The 16,557-nt window shown below is 46.9% G+C and overlaps 1 protein-coding gene across 1 annotated transcript in view; it reads left to right on the top strand.

Moving 5' to 3' along the window:
* The window catches only part of HSPA4 (heat shock protein family A (Hsp70) member 4), a 481,472-nt gene that overhangs the window by 98,095 nt on the left and 366,820 nt on the right, over nucleotides 1-16,557 (top strand). Inside the window, exon 9 of the mRNA XM_085618072.1 lies at nucleotides 6,695-6,846. Within this exon, the coding sequence (XP_085474198.1) occupies nucleotides 6,695-6,846 (152 nt within the window). The remainder of the gene's footprint in view (nucleotides 1-6,694; nucleotides 6,847-16,557) is intronic.

Consider the following 16,557-nt stretch of genomic DNA (forward strand, 5'->3'; position numbering starts at 1 on the left):
ACTTCCAGCAGTGGGGTCATCCAGAGATAGACCTATTCGCGACAAGCGAAAACACAAAATGCCAAAGCTTCGCCGCCAGGTTCCCATATCCGCAGTCGCAGGGCAATGCGATATGAATGAACTGGTCCGGCAGATTTGCGTACGCTTTTCCCCGAGCGCCGTTGATACCGCTGGTGGCTCGCAAACTCAGACAACACTCCCTGACACTCGTCCTAGTTGCTCCCACGTGGGCACGCCAGCCGTGGTAAACCACCTTCCTCGAACTTTCCGTGGTGCCGCATCAAAGGCTGCGGATCAAACCCGCGCATTTGACGCAGAACCATGGAGAGATTCAGCACCCAGATCCGCAACAGCTGAACCTGGCGATCTGGCTCCTGAAGTCCTAGAGTTTGGCTATCTCAACCTGCCACCTGACTGTATGGACATCATCAAGGAGGCCAGGAGACCCACTACAAGAGCTTGCTATGCAGCCAAATGGAAAAGGTTCGTCATTTATTGCGGTAATAATGACATTAACCCGCTGGACGCATCCATCCAAAACATCATCTGTTACCTCTTACACCTATACCGATGCAATCTGGCGTACACCTCTATACGTGTCCATTTGACCGCAATATCAGCCTATCTGCAAACCAGGCAGCACCTCTCACTATTCAGAGTGCCTGCCATCAAAGCATTCTTGGAGGGACTCAAACGAGTCATTCCACCAAGCCACCCACCGGCTCCAATGTGGAACCTCAACTTGGTCCTCACACGCCTGATGGGTCCACCCTTTGAACCTCTACACTCATGCGACATTAAATTCCTTACCTGGAAAGTAGCCTTCCTGGTAGCGATCACTTCCTTAAGAAGAGTTAGTGAACTCCAGGCACTAACCGTTCAAGAGCCATTTATACAGGTTCACGCCAACAGGGTCGTACTACGTACCAACCCCAAATTCATGCCCAAAGTAATATCGCAGTTCCACATGAATCAGACTATTGAACTGCCCGTTTTCTTCCAAAACCCACAAACTGTCGCAGAAAGGGCACTACATACACTAGATGTACGGAGGGCCCTCATGTACTACATCGACAGGACTAAACCCTTCAGGAAGACAAAACAACTGTTCGTTGCCTTTGCCCCGCACCACAAAGGTAACGCCATCTCCAAAGCAGGGATAGCCAGATGGATAGTTAAGTGTATTCAAATCTGTTATCAAAAGGCAAAACGCACATTAACTATTCCACCACGAGCCCACTCAACACGTAAGTTGGGGGCTTCCATGGCTTTTCTAGGAAATATTCCCCTGCATGATATATGCAGAGCAGCCACATGGTCCACTACACACACATTTACAAAACACTATTGTGTAGATGTGCAGTCAAAACAGCAGGCAGCTGTAGGACAGGCTGTTCTCAAAACACTTTTTCAGACCGCTGCAGCTGGCACTGGTAGCCGCCGCTAATAGAGGGCACTGCTATACATTCTATGCACAGATATGAATTCAGCAGCCCACATGCCTCGAACTGAATATGCTACTTACCAGTATGCATCTGTTCTTGGCATGTAGGGCTGCTGACATTCATATCGCCCTCCCTCCTCCCCGGCGCCTGTAGCAGCTGCAGCTCTCAGAATTACTGTAAGCATGGTCATCAGTTTCTGTATCTACTCCATCACGGCCACAATGGCGAAAAACAATCTGAGGATGGAGAGGATGCCCATGTGCACTGTAGTCCAGGGGAGGAGTCGCCTATCCCAGGATACCTCGAAGACTGTTCCAGGACAACAACGTGCAAACATCCGGACCCAACACTAGGGGGCGATCTATGCACAGATATGAATGTCAGCAGCCCTACATGCCAAGAACAGATGCATACTGGTAAGTAGCATATTCATTGCGATGACCTAAGAAGAAAAAAGGCAACTTTGCGAAGAAGACTGAAGACAGCTGCCTTGGTCCCAACCCTACTGGCCTGTCTCCAGCCTCTGCGAACCTGCGACCTGTCTTTCAGCAAGTGACGTCTGAAAACCGTGGGAGGACTGCTGCCTTCGAGAGACTCCAATCTCCATTGGACAGCAGTCCTGTCCAATAGAAATCTGCGTCTTCTGCCCACTCTGCACCCGACTCCCACAGGCCGATTCTGACTGGCTGACCTGTGCAGTGAAGTCCCTCAAGAGATCCTGACTTCATGTCCAGCGTTTGCTGACCTCTCCTGATCTCACCGACGGCACCTGCAGTGTGAATCCAGAGGCTCCACCTGACCACAACCTGCTCCAGTAAGAAGACTCCGACAACGAAAGGCACCCCTGCACCCGAAGCCCCTGGACCTTGGTGGGCTGAACCGACGTGCCCCTACGACCCCCTTCATCTCCACTTACCTCGGTTATCGCTGCAGCCTCTTCGCCGAAAGTATTGGGCGCCCAACGTCGAAAATGCACCCGGCTGCCCCTATGCCACTGGTGGTGTATGTTTGGTGCTGCTTTGTTACCACCCCCCCCCGTGCTTAACCTAACCCTCAAAGCTTGGCCCCCTGCAACCAATCTATTTACCTTCAAGCCTTGTGGCTCCAGGCACACCTTGTCTCTATTGGAAAGCATTAGGCCGAACTCTGATTTTGACCTTCGCACAGGCTGCCTGTGCTGCTTATGTTGCAGTTTTGGTACTGACCTGACCCCTGACCTTGCTGACTTTTGGCTTTGAAGACTGGAATTGTAAGTGCAGTACTTTCTTGTTTAACTGCAATATTTTTCCCATGTGATAACTTTGGACTGTGTTGAAAAGGTTTTAAATACAGATGTTTCAAAGTGAAAAGTATTATAAATTAAAAAAGTACTTAACTTATTACGAAGATCTTGGTATTAAAATAAAATACAAAGTATAATATTTTTTTAATTAGTCTGGATCTCCTTCTTGAGTCGGGAGTCCATTATCGATCACTGTTGTGCAATAAGTGTCTTACACTCCTCTGTGTTAGGCCTAAGGCTGCTTGCCTAGAATACCACTAATGGAGCACTTTGGGTTTTCCACTGAGCCTTGTACACTTTTGGGGAACCCCTAGACTCTGTGTACGGTGTTATCACCTTGTGGCAATAGCATATACAGAACCAGCTCCCTACACATGCCATGTAGTGCTGCAACAAATTATGGCAGCAACCCCATTATATAAAAACTATGATAATGGCTTCTCTGATTATGGCAGTTCTCATACTATAGTAGGGGTTGAATACTTAACAAATCCTCTATTTTGCCACCTTTCCAAAGAGCCACATACTGAGACTGTGGGTAGCTGTAAGCAATAGTTCCAGGGCTAGAATGCCCTTTTGAGTCGGTGCAAACCTACTAACTTGCATGTTTTAGGGTATTTCACACCTGTTCTCCAGGCGCCTCCCGTACGGGTAAGAGTGCTGGGGTTGGGGGGGGGGGGTGGTGGTGGTGGTGGTGGAGTGGGGGGGAAATGATTCGATAGACTACGAGGTTAACTTCAAAACACTGAAAACCACTTACCTTGCACTCGCCTACTCTGTAAGTGGTTTTCGTTTTTTTAAATTTAAGTTTACCTAATTGTCTGTCGACTCCCCACCCCCCTTACCTGCTTGAGCTGCACCTGCTGTTCTTTAATCTTTTCCCACAATAAGAAAGTTTGGAAAATGACTCCTGACAGGGGCAGAGGTAACTTCTTCCAGGGTTCGGAAAAAGGTGGTTGGAGTGAAAGTGAATGTGTAGACTCAACTTTTCAAATGATTGTGTATCTGCTTGTGCTAAAACGCAGTTAACAAATAATTTCAAGGAGTATGATTTCCTGGTCTACTTTTGTGAATTCATGTAAGCCATAAATCTGCGCTAATGCAAGGACATATACCATGAGTGCACTTTTTTGACTTTCTTTAAGAAGTGGGTTCTTAATTAGGTCTGGTGTTAACCAACACCTTTGTTTTTATTAATACTCCAATCGATTAGCTTTACTGTGAGTGACCGGATTCTGCTTTTCCACAAGGAGCATATTGGCACACAAATTACTACTGTGGCAATATGTACTTTTTGAGACTGAAATATAATTTTGCTTTTTGCCAATTTTTTTTTTTTGGGGGGGAATGCATTTATTTGCATTTTCTTCGGTACAGTATAAAACCACATCAAATATTCAAAACATCTTATTTCTGTTTTCAACACAGGCTGAGTGGAATTCGGCAATAATAGCACATAAGGTATCAATGACTTCAAGTAGTTACTGTCAACGAGATCTTCATTCCTGCACCATCTCCCTCCCGGTATCCCCTCCCCCTCCTACTGCGAGTCCGTGAGTGCAAGACCATAATAGTGTAGCCACGGCTTCCAGAATTTTTTTGGGCACCCCCTCGATGTGTAAGTCGTTTTATCCCCCAGCATGTACATGTCCATACCTTTCCGCAAATCTTCTCTCGGGTTGATCGCAGCACCCCAGGCCCTTGCCAAGTCTCTCTTAGCTACCACCAAACCCAACTGGAGCAATAACAACTTCACTTTGGGGAGATCTACCTCCGTAGGTATACTCAGCAAGATAAACTTAGGGTCTAGGGGTATGGAATCTTTCAATATAAGTTCCAGCTCCTTCAACAGGGCACCCCAATACAACTGTACCTGTGTGCCACCCCAGACCGTGTGAAAGAAGGTACCGTCCATGATCTTACACTTCAGGCAGGTGGGTGATTCCGATCTGCCTATCCTGTGCAGTCGAGCTCTGTCATAGTATATTCTGTGTAAATATTTGAGTTGTATCAAGCGCAATCTAGATCTAATAGCTACTTCCCTTGGATGCATCAAAGCAATCTCCCAGTCTAGGTCGTCCATGTCTCCCAAGTCCGCCTCCCAGCGCGCTCTCAGTTTTCGCAGGGGGTCTTGCGTGTTATTCATGATGGTCTTATAAGTCCAGGACACAGCTTTCCCCCCAATTTCCTCCATCAGGAGCCTTCCTTCTAGTGGGGCATACTCTGGGAGGCCCTCCATGTCGATTGATTGTGCCTGCCAAGCATGCCTCAATTGCAGATATTAGAAATATTGTCTTATTCATATCGTACTCACTAGGGAGGCCTAAAAACGTCATTAGCTCCTTACGATAGATTATATCTTTGAGCTGGCTTTTTGCCAATTTTTGTTATAATGGTGAGGTCCAAGTCGCTCCCACAATAATAAAGTTTACGAAAGCCATGTCAAAGCAAGACACACATTGGCAAAAGCAAAGGGCTGATCACCAAAGTAAGACCTATTGGCTTTGCCAGTGCTTTATTATTTTCTTGTTACCCATAATTTTGTTAAAGGTGGCTACTTGATTTTCCATTAAGAATATTTTTGGGAAATATTAGCATGCATCAACATTTTATTAACTGATCCTTCCTTCAAAGGAATGAGACCTACAATTTCACAGTAGTGTAGCAAAACGTTATTTTTCCTAGTGGTATTTTTTTGTGAACGTTTGGTTTTGAGAGCAAAGAATCCTCCATCTTTCTATCAAACGTCAGATATTTGCATCTGATCATAGAGCATTCTTGGAACTTTACACATAGCCTCATGTTGTTAAACTTGGAATCGTGTGTACACATTTTTATTCTGGAACTGCTGTCTGAGCTTGCATTTTTTTTTTTTGGGAGTGCTCCCCCTAATAATAAAGGCTTTGAATTTATGAACCATGAATACAGGTTCCAAGAGCATTAATTAACATAGTGACACAAATATTGCCTTAACTTCCTTGATCTATTATGTGGTGCTATAAACCATCAGCCAAAGAGTTTGTGCTGCAGGGGGTTGGGCCTACTTGTCCCAACGACAAAATAAACATGAAACCTTGTTGTCCTTGACCCCGAACAATATGTCCTGGCGATAGGAATGCCACACCCCTGAATGTTGAGAGAGAAAGGTTGAGTCTTGCAATCCTGAGTTTCTTCTGTTGCTAAGCATGCATTCTTCACCGCTAGAGAAGCGTTATTATGGTGGTGTATTCCTGGTGTTAATGTGAGGTCATGTTGTTGCGAGTTCTTTACTACATTTTTTTTCCTGGTATGGAAGTGTGTAACGAGTTGATAGGTGAGTTTTTTTTTTTTTTAAAGGACAAAGTTTGGATCTATATGGTCTAATTAACTGAGGGGTTGGTGATGGATGTTGGATATGTAGTGGTACACACAATCCAGTGGAATTTGCTAGATGCTTGATCATTTGTTGTTTGGTCTTGGTTCAGGGCGATACACTAAATAGGACTACAGAATTGTGTTGTAATGGACTTGCAGAATACTGGATTGTGTTTTAAATACAGTTATGCTCCTTAAATGTTTAATTTTGGGATGTGCTGTGCGATTCATTTATAGGATACCACATCATAGTGTAATCATGTTTTTCAGTCTTAAGGCAACTTATTTTCTTTTACCTGCTTTATATTTCCCACACGTGCTTGTAAAAAGGTAAGTGTTTATTGTTACAACAGCTGTGTTATTTGGAGATCTATTTGTAGTATAATTATGTTTCATTATTTGCTTGGACTTATACAAACTTTAAAATGTCGACTTTTTTGTGGCTTGTGTTAGCAAACCATTGCATCAAATATCATGTGGTTGAGTCTTTGAGGGCATTGCTCACAAATTGGGTTTCTATGTATTTGAACCTTGTCAATGTATCCAATTCTCCTGTATAAATGATAATTCATCAACGGTACCTGCTAATGGGAATGTTCTTGTTTGATTATAGAGTTGAAAAAGGAAGATATTTATGCTGTAGAAATTGTAGGTGGTGCTACGAGAATTCCTTCTGTAAAGGAAAGAATCATAAAGTTCTTTGGTAAAGAAATCAGTACAACGTTAAATGCAGATGAAGCGGTCACTCGAGGCTGTGCTTTGCAGGTAAGATCATGCTTCTGTGTTCTGGCACTCTAAAAATATACTCTGTTGCACCACTTTACTTTCAAGAATGTAAGTAGTGCTTCATACCACCTATATGTAATAATTGTTGGATGCTTGTTGGACCAATTGGTCTTTGATCCCTGTAAGTTCCACTAGTGCCCTGCTCCCAAGAAACCTCACTGCATTGTCCCCAAATATTACATCATCAGAACTTAAGACCGTGATGAGAATGCTATGTCTGTAAGTTACTTTTTGCACCTTCTTCTGAGAGTAGACTTTTGGGAAGATCCAGTCTCCTGCCATTGCAAATGTAATGCACTTTCCTCCACAATTTAATTTTTCTGGTATTAACATGCTTCTGCTCGTCCCTATTTCTCTGTCTTGAAAATCTGTAGTACATGTTGTAGGAAAGTGGCTCTGAATATACGGTTCCCAAATAGGTACAGTGTGTACAGAGTCCACAGTCGCCAGAGGTTTGGCAGAGGCTAAAGTTAGATATAACCTTACTCTCTAAAGTGGTAGCTTGGTCGAGCAGTAAGGCAGTATCAGAGGACAGTGTAAAGCATTTGTTGTACACACTCGGTCAGCAAATGGTCTCACACGCTCAAGAACTGAACTCTAGGCCAATGGTTTTTATATAAAAATATATGGTTGTTTTATTTTAGAACCAACAATAGGTATCAAAATATACTTTCTCAGAATGAGATGCTTTAGTTAAATACTTTCAATAGGCAATAGACTTTTGAATGCAATAAATACAGTTGTTGCAATAGGCAACACAATTCAAACACAATTCTACATTGAGCTCAATGGGCATTTCTAAGTAAATGCAAGTAGTTACTTTTTGGATTACTTTTCTTACCACAGGACTGGATCCTAGATTCAGTCCTGGGACATTTCCTGGAAACAGGTAAGTAAATACGTTTTGGTTACAGGTATGATTTTTAAGGAGTATTATTGTATTTTAAAAGTTGACCTTGGAAACTTTTTCACATAGAATCACCAATGTTATCCTATGGGCGGAAATTCACTTAGCTGGTAAGTAGGGTTATTGTTACTTTTTCTTACTCCGTGTTGGATCCTGGATCCAGCAGTAGTGCATCTCCTGTAAACAGTTGATAGAAATCGTTTTTGTTATACAGGTGATTTTTAAGGAATATTTGTAGGTTTCAAAAATCGACACTTAAAAGAATTTCTGTTGAAAACCAGGCAATGTTATCCTATGGAGGAAAATCAAGTTGGCGGTAATTACAGTTGTAATTACTTTTCACGGTCAGTGCTGGGCACCAGGGTCCAGCACTGGGATCCCTCCTGGTAACAGGTGAGTAATTTCCTTTTCGTTACTCGGTTGATTTTAGGTGAATTTTTTAAAGTTTAGAAACTTGACACTTGGAAGAATTTCCAAGTGAAACCAGTCAATGTTACCCTATGGAAGAAAAGTGAGTTATCGGTTTTTGCGTAAGTACTCGACTGGCAGAGTTAAGGTTCTGGGGTAAGACTCTAGGGTCTCCCAGGATCAGGTAGGTACAGTTGTTAAACCCTCAGCTGCGCAGGGGCAGCCGGGTGCAGAGTGAGTTAGGCCCTATGTTATCCTATGGCGGGCAGGGGGCCTTTGGTTGGTGGCTGCTGTGCTCCTGGTCACTTACTCAGGGCACGTGGGGAAGTAGATTAGGATAGATTTTGCACTCCCTGGAGCACTCGGGCAGCTGGGTGCAGGGTGCTTTTGAGCCATGGGGCGCTCAATGGATTTCTATGGAAAAGCTACAAGACGAACAAAGGCTGCAAGCTCAAGGGCGAAGATTCTTCAGGTGCGACCACCACTTCGAGAGGTGAGTTGGGAAGCTCTAGGTTAGGTAGGCACCCAGGAGCTGGGCACTGGAGGCTGCAGGGCGCCGGGTGCAGGGGTGTCTTTTCGCGTTGGGAAATCTTGCCCTCAGCTGGTCGCGGTTGGGTGGGGGTCTCTGGTGTTGAGGCTGCAGGCGTCGTCAGGAGCGTAGAGGTGGGTCCTTGGGTGCTGGATTCGGGATCACAGTCGCCGGGGATACGTCCTTGTAGTCTTTGTCTACTCCGGCACAGGCCAGGCCAGGCGGGTGCAGATTGTGCAGGAGTCGCCGTTCCTGGCTTGTGCCAGGGGTCTGTTACTTGCTTTGAGCAGAACCACTGCTCGTGGGAGTCCCGGTTAGTCACATGGCAGTCAGGTCCTCTGGGGTTTTTGAGGTTGCTGACCACTGCAGACGCTAGGGTTTAGCAGGAGCAGGTTTGAGGGTCGACAGGGCTGGGGCCAAATCAGTTGGTGTCTTCCTCTTGTTAGCAGATGCACCGCAGGTCTTCTTTCTTCTTGCTTGTTTCGTTATCGGGATCTCTGGAAGGAAGGTTCAGGGAGCCCCTAAATATTACATTTAGTGGCGTTACAGGTAAGTAAAGGGCAGGGACCAATGCGTCCCTTCCCTGGGGTGGGTACACCCTCTATCCTGCCACTCTTCTGTGGGAGGAGGCCAGTAGCCTAGTTCTGATTGGGCAGGGCTCCCCATCTTCAGGATGGCGAGAGCCCGGAGATGTGCTTCACCTAGTCACCCCCACCTGAGGGGTGGGGTTGGCAGAGGCTGGCACACCCCCTTTCCTCACTTAGGTTTTCCCGCCGATCTTCCTGCCGGAGGGGTGGGGGGGGTCAGAACCGGTGGGGGCCAGTTGCTGAGTACAGCAAGTGGCCTGGAGAAGGTCACAAAGGTCGCATGTCTTGAAGCTTCCCATGCCCATCCTGGGGGAGGAGACCTAGCACCTTTCCCAGGATGTGCATTGTTGCAGGCCCAGGAGAGCGGATGGCTCTCTACCCAGGGATCCAGCAACATGTCTGCTGTGTGGCAGCCTAAGCAACCTCTGACAGGACGTGGATTGTAGATTAGGTTCAGGGGGCATCTCTAAGATGCCCTTTGTCGTGCATCTTACATTAAATCCCACACTGGCATCAGTGTTGGTTTAATGTGCTGAGGTGTGATACCAAACTTCTCAGTCTTCAGTGTAGCCATCATGGTGCTGTGGAGTTCGTGTTGACGACCTCTCAGCACCATATACTCTTGATGGCAGCACTGCACTTAGTGCCCAGGAATGGACCTGGGTACTGTAGGGGCACAGGGCTCATGCACCTGTAACCACACCACTGGCATAGGGCACCCAGCTAGAGGGGTGACTGAGGTATGCCAGGGCAGTGTGTGTTGTGGGCATGGCACACAGGGATGTGTGCCATGTTGACTGTTTTGTTCTGCACCAAGACACTCAGCCTGCAAAGGCTGTGTGTGTGTGTGTGTGTGTGTGTGTGTGTGTGTGTGTGTGTGTGTGTGTGTGTGTGTGTGTGTGTGTGTGTGTGTGTGTGTGTGTGTGGTCAGGGCACAGGGTCTCTCAGGGTGGCACAATAAGTGCTGCAGCCCATAGGGGTCTTCTCTGGTCACAGGGCCCTGGTTACCTAGGGTACCATTTACCAGGAGCTGAGATGTGGTCAGAGATGCCAATTGGGTTTAGGCTGTTGGGCAGTTCTAGGGAACGAACACAGGCCCTGGGCACCTGATTGGCAGGAGCCCAGGGCACATCAAGGAAAAGTGCATCAGTAGTCTGGCAACCAAAAAAAAGGGGGGGGGGGTTTACTGCAACAGAAACCCACTCACACCAACCCACCCTCCCCGTTCTGCGAACTGACTTCTAGGCTAAGGAATTCCATTTCAGCGCCTTAGTTTTGTGCACCAGTGGTCAGTGTCTTGCATGGCTCTGCACTTCTGGCGTGCAATGTTGTGTAAAGAACTGACATCCGCGCACGAGCGCGCCTTCTTAAGTAGATACTGTGACGTCATCCCGGCGACCACAACGACCAACGTGGAGTCGACCGACGCCACCTACCGACACGCAGGGGTACTGCTGAAGAAAATTCTCTGAATCCAGTCTGACGCCTTGGGGTAATTCTAAAGCGAGGAATCAATAACTATTATGTCTCAGAGATATATTGGTTCGAGGCATATGAGCTGCAGATTACACACTTTTGCATAGATCACCATCTGGTGTTGGGTCCGGATGTTTGCACTTATTTTTGTCCTGGAAAGTCTTTGGAAGTCACCAGGTTTGTGACTCATCCTTAGGATCATAGTGCGCATGGGCATCGGCTCCATCCTCTGATTGTTTTTTTCCGCCATCGGGTTCGGATGTGTTAATCGCGCTCCAGTTGGGAACCGTTACCGATTCCACTTTCGACGCGCAATCATTCACCTTTTCGACTGTATTGTCTCGAACGCGACCCCTAATCGGCGCGCATCTCTACCAATCTTCCATTCCGGGAGTCGATGCAGGCCTTCGGGCCGACCCGAGCCTTGCAACTGGCTCATGGAAAGGACGCTATTTAAGAAGTGTCCTCTATGTGGGTCGAAGTTTCCCCACACCGATCTGCATGTGGTGTGTAATCTCTGCCTCTCTGCCGAGCACGAGGCCAGAGACTGTCCGCTTGTGCCTCCTTCCGCTCAAAGAAGACTGTCCGGGATCGATTAGCTCGAAGGACCATGGCTCGCTCGTTGAGTTCGATCCCTGACGACATCTTCCACGAGGGTGTTGATGTGGCAGAGGAGCGGGTCGAGGAAGAGCTCATCAGCGCCTCCGAAGCCGATGACTCTGACATCAAAGAAGGGACTCCAGCTCAATGGTTCGCAAGTACAGATGTCGACCCCGACCCACTCCCTACAACAACAACAGGCTTCGGTCACACCTTCGGGCTCAGGTGCACACCCCGACACACTGCTTCCCATGCCCCGCCCTCGGGCCCGGCAAAGAAGCCTACCAAGCCTTCTGGCGACTCTGGCTCGTGTCTGCCTGTTACCGGTGCCCGAACCTAATCATCTGCACTGAAAAAGAAGCCACACCCATGCCTTAGGGACCGAAGACTCCAACTAGTGACTCCCCTGCACCGAAAAAACACTCTGAGCCGACGAAGAAGCCACTCCCCAAAAGTTCGGACTCGCGTTCTTCAGAGCCGAAAAAGGCATTGACACCAAAATAACACACAGAAACCGACAAATTGCATTCCTCCAAGCCCAAAACAGCTCTGCAGCCAGTGCCGGAAAAGCCCTCGATGCAGACACCGAACACCCAAACTTCTTTGGAGGAGCTTTTTCAACCAGACCCTCAACAAAAAAACTTTAAAGACCCTAAAACCGGTCAATTGACTCTCAGTTCAAGAAAAAGACCACTGAACATGCCTGCACCAGCTCCACCTCCTAAAAGAAGGGGATATAGCCACATCACCTCTTAGGGTACCCTCTCCACCTCCACCACCACCTCCTCCACCCCTCCCGCCTAGGTCTCCTACGCCATCCCCTCCACCAGTAGATGACGACTACACATATGATGACACAGGGGACGGTGACAACAACATGCCAATAGATGACCCCAGTCCTCCAGGCTCCCCTGACAAATGGGATGACTATAATACGCCTGATGTCCCTAATATACCACAAGAAGACATCTACCTCTCTAGGCCATCACCACCAGAAGATCCCATGGGGTTAAATCAGCTAATACACAGAGCTGCCCAGTACCACTGGGTCGACCTCCATACAGATCCAGTCGAAGATGATTTTTTTAATGGACACTTTCGATACCGCCCAAAGGTCCACATCCACTTTGCACATGCTTAAAGGGGTGATTAAACACGCTACAGAGTATTTAAAGACCCTGTCAGGACTAGAATCATCAACCCTAGAATTGAGGAGAAATGCAAAGCTGCCCCTACAGACCCAGCTTACATTAGGGGCCCTGTTCCATTGGACTCCATGGTCGTCTCAAATGCTAGGAAACGAGCTAATCCGCAGACAACAGGGGATGCACTTGCACCCGATAGAGTCTAAACTCCTGGACGCCTCTGGAAAAAACAGCGTCCCAGGCAGCTAATATTTGGCGCATCGCAAATACTCAAGCCCTGTTAGCCAGATACAATATGGCTCACTATGATGAGTTAGAGTCCCTGCTCCAACATCTCCCGGACAAATACAAACAAAAGGCCAACGACCTAATACAAGAGGGTAAAGTTATCACCAACACCTCTATCCGGTCTGCTCTTAGCAGATACTGCGCCCAGAGCAGTGAACTCAAGCGTCCTCCTTCGCAGGCACACGTGGCTACGCATTTCGGGATTCAAACCCGAGGTGCAAAGCTCTATACTAAATCAACCACACCTCTTTGGCCCTAATGTTGATGCGTCCCTTGAGAAGATGAAAAAGGACATGGATACAGCCAAATCAAAGGGAGCCTTGCAATCGCAAGCTCCCAGACGTTCTTTTCGTCACTCATCCTACAGGGGCAACTCCAGGGGATACTCCTCTGACACCCCATCCATCTCCTACAAGTCTCCCACTCAATCCACCTTCACTAGAGGTTACCACAGAGGAGGATACAGAGGTAACAATAACAAAGGCAAGACCAACAACACCCATTCTGCCTCCACCCCTGCCCAATGACTTCCCTCCGCTTCCCCCGGACCATTCCACTCCTGTCAGGGGAAGACTACTGCAGTTCCTTCCTGTCTGGACCAAGATCACCTCAGATAGGTGGGTGCGGCAAATAGTGCAATCAGGTTACTATCTCGAACTCACCTCTACCCCCCAAACATTCCACCCAAACAGCATCCAATGTCAGCAGACCATTTGTCACTCCTCAAACAGGGGGTGATTTCCTTACTACAAAAAAGTGCAATAGAACCAGTTCCCCTGCACCAACAAAACAAGGGAGTTTGCTTATATTTTCTTATACCAAAGAAGGATTGCTCTCTGAGACCTATTCTAGACCTCAGACCACTAAGCTGGTACATACAATCGGACCACTTCCACATGGTCACACTTCAGCAAGTCCTCCCTCTACTTTCACAGGGCGACTTCCTGGCCACCTTAGATCTCAAGGATGCCTATTTCTATATCCCTATACACGCTGCTCACAAAAAATATCTCAGGTTTGTAGTGGACGGGCAGTACTATCAATTCAAAGTACTCCTTTTCGGAGTAACGACGGCACCAAGGGTATTCACCAAGTGCCTAGCAGTAGTCGCAGCCCATCTAAGACGACATCACATTCATGTCTTCCCATACCTCGACGACTGGCTCATAAAAGCCAGCTCGTACAACCAGTGTGTTCATCACACTTGCACGACTATCCAATTACTCCACGACCTGGGGTTCACAGTAAACCACACCATACTACACCAAGTCAACATGACAGCCATGTACTACATCCAAAAACAAGGCGGGACACACTTTGCAGCTCTCCCAGCTAGCACAAAACATATGGAGGTGGGATATACCTCAGTATATATTTCTCCTAGCCCAACACGTCCCAGGAGTCCAAAACACCATAGCAGATCTGTTAAGTTGTCAAACACAATAGATTCACGAGTGGGAACTCTATCCACAAGTTCTCCAACCATACTTTCAGATATGGGGACCACCACAGATAGACCTTTTCGCCACCCACGAAAACACCAAATGCCCAAGCTTCACCGCCAGATACCCACTGTCACCCATTATCCAAAGGCAATGCGATATGGATGAACTGGTCAGGCAGATTTGCGTACGCTTTTCCGCCTCTCCCACTCATACCACTGGTGGTGCGCAAACTACAGCAACACTCACGGACTCTAATTCTAGTTGCTCCAACTTGGGCCAGACAACCGTGGTACACAACATTGTTGGAACTGTCAGTAGTCCCACACCAAAGATTACACCTCTCACCACGCCTCTTAACCCAGAACCGTGGAGAGATCAGACACCAAGACCCAGCTCAGCTGAACCTTGTGATCTGGCTCCTGAAATCTTAGAATTCGATTACCTTAACCTTCCTCCTGACTGTATGAACATCATTAAGGAGGCTAGATGCCCTACCACTAGAGCCTGCTATGCAGCCAAGTGGTAACGTTTTGTGATATATTGCCGTAACAATACCATCAATCCTCTAGATGTGTCTATCCAACACATCATAACCTACCTTCTACACCTACAAAGGTGCAACTTAGCCTACACGTCTATTCGGCTACACCTTGCTGCTATAGCAGCATACCTACAAAATAGACCACATTTATCGCTATTTAGAGTGCCTGCCATCAAAGCCTTTATAGAAGGCCTCAAAAGGATAATTCCTCCCAGAGTTCCACCCTCACCTGTGTGGAATTTAAATATCGTGCTCACACGACTGATGGGGCCTCCGTTTGAACCTCTACATAAATGTGAGCTACAATTCTTAACATGGAAAGTTGCTTTCCTAGTGGCCATAACTTCTCTAAGAAGTGTTGGTGAACTACAAGCCCTAACTATTCAGGAACCATTCTTACAAATGCATCATAATAAGGTGGTTCTCCGCACTAATCCTAAATTCCTCCCTAAAGTCCTTTCCCCCTTCCACGTTAATCTGTGGAGTTGCCGGTTTTCTTCTCGCAACCACACAGTCACAGAAAGAGCTCTTCATAGTTTAGACGTTAAAAGAGCATTACTCTATTACATTAAAAGAACACAACCTTTTCAGAAAACTAAACAACTTTTCGTTTCTTTCTCACCACCACACAAAGGCAATCCCATATCGAAGTCCGGGATAGCCAGATGGATTGTTAAATGCATACAAATTTGCTACCACGAGGGATAGCCAGATGGATTGTTAAATGCATACACATTTCCTCCTAGAGCCCACTCTACAAGAAAAATAAGGGCTTCAAAGGCATTCTTAGACAACATTCCAATAGATGATATCTGGAAAGCAGCTACATGGTCTACACCACATACGTTCATTAAACACTACTGTGTAGATGTGCAAACGAAACAACAAGCCAGTGTCGGCCAAGCTGTACTCAAAACCCTATTTCAGACTACTGCAACAGATAATGGTGGCCGCCGCTAGACGTGGGACTGCTATACAATCTATGCAAAAGTGTGTAATCTGCAGCTCATATGCCTCGAACGGAATATGCTACTTACTAGTATGCATCTGTTCTTGGCATGTAGAGCTGCAGATCTACACACGGCCACCCGCCTCCCCGGCTTCCTTTATCTGTTCCAGTATTATCTTATTTAGATACACTATACAAGGGCATATTCCTGTTTATTACAAAGCTCCATCATTTCCCTGCTATCGAAAAACAATCTGAGGATGGAGCCGATGCCCATGCGCACTATGATCCTAAGGAGGAGTCGCATACCTCGTGACTTCCAAAGACTTTCCAGGACAAAAGCAAGTGCAACCATCCGGACCCAACACCAGATGGCGATCCATGCGAAAGTGTGTAGATCTGCAGTTCTACATGCCAAGAACAGATGCATACTGGTAAGTAGCATATTCCTTACCGAAGGTAAGTAACTTGTTCATTTGCCCATGTCTTGCCTCCTTTTTGCCTGATCCCCACGGTGTTGAAGAAAGCGAAGATAAACCATTGCAGTCTGAAACTAATTACTCTGTTGTGGCCTTGCCAGTACTGGTACCGTAAGCAGCTGCAGTTTGTAAGTGCCATCTTTCTGCATGGTAGCCCACACTTTTTGCTGAACTCTGATGTGCTTTGACTGAGTGTGCCCTGGGCTCCTGCTAATCGGATACCCAGGGCCTATGTTCTTTCCCTAAACCTGCATTAATAACAAAACCCAATTGGCATCTCTGGCCACAGGTCAGCCCCTGGTAAATGGTACCACATGTACACAGGGCACTGTGACC

The sequence above is a fragment of the Triturus cristatus genome, chromosome 7 (genome assembly GCF_964204655.1).
Source record: "Triturus cristatus chromosome 7, aTriCri1.1, whole genome shotgun sequence".
Taxonomy (NCBI): Eukaryota; Metazoa; Chordata; class Amphibia; order Caudata; family Salamandridae; genus Triturus; species Triturus cristatus.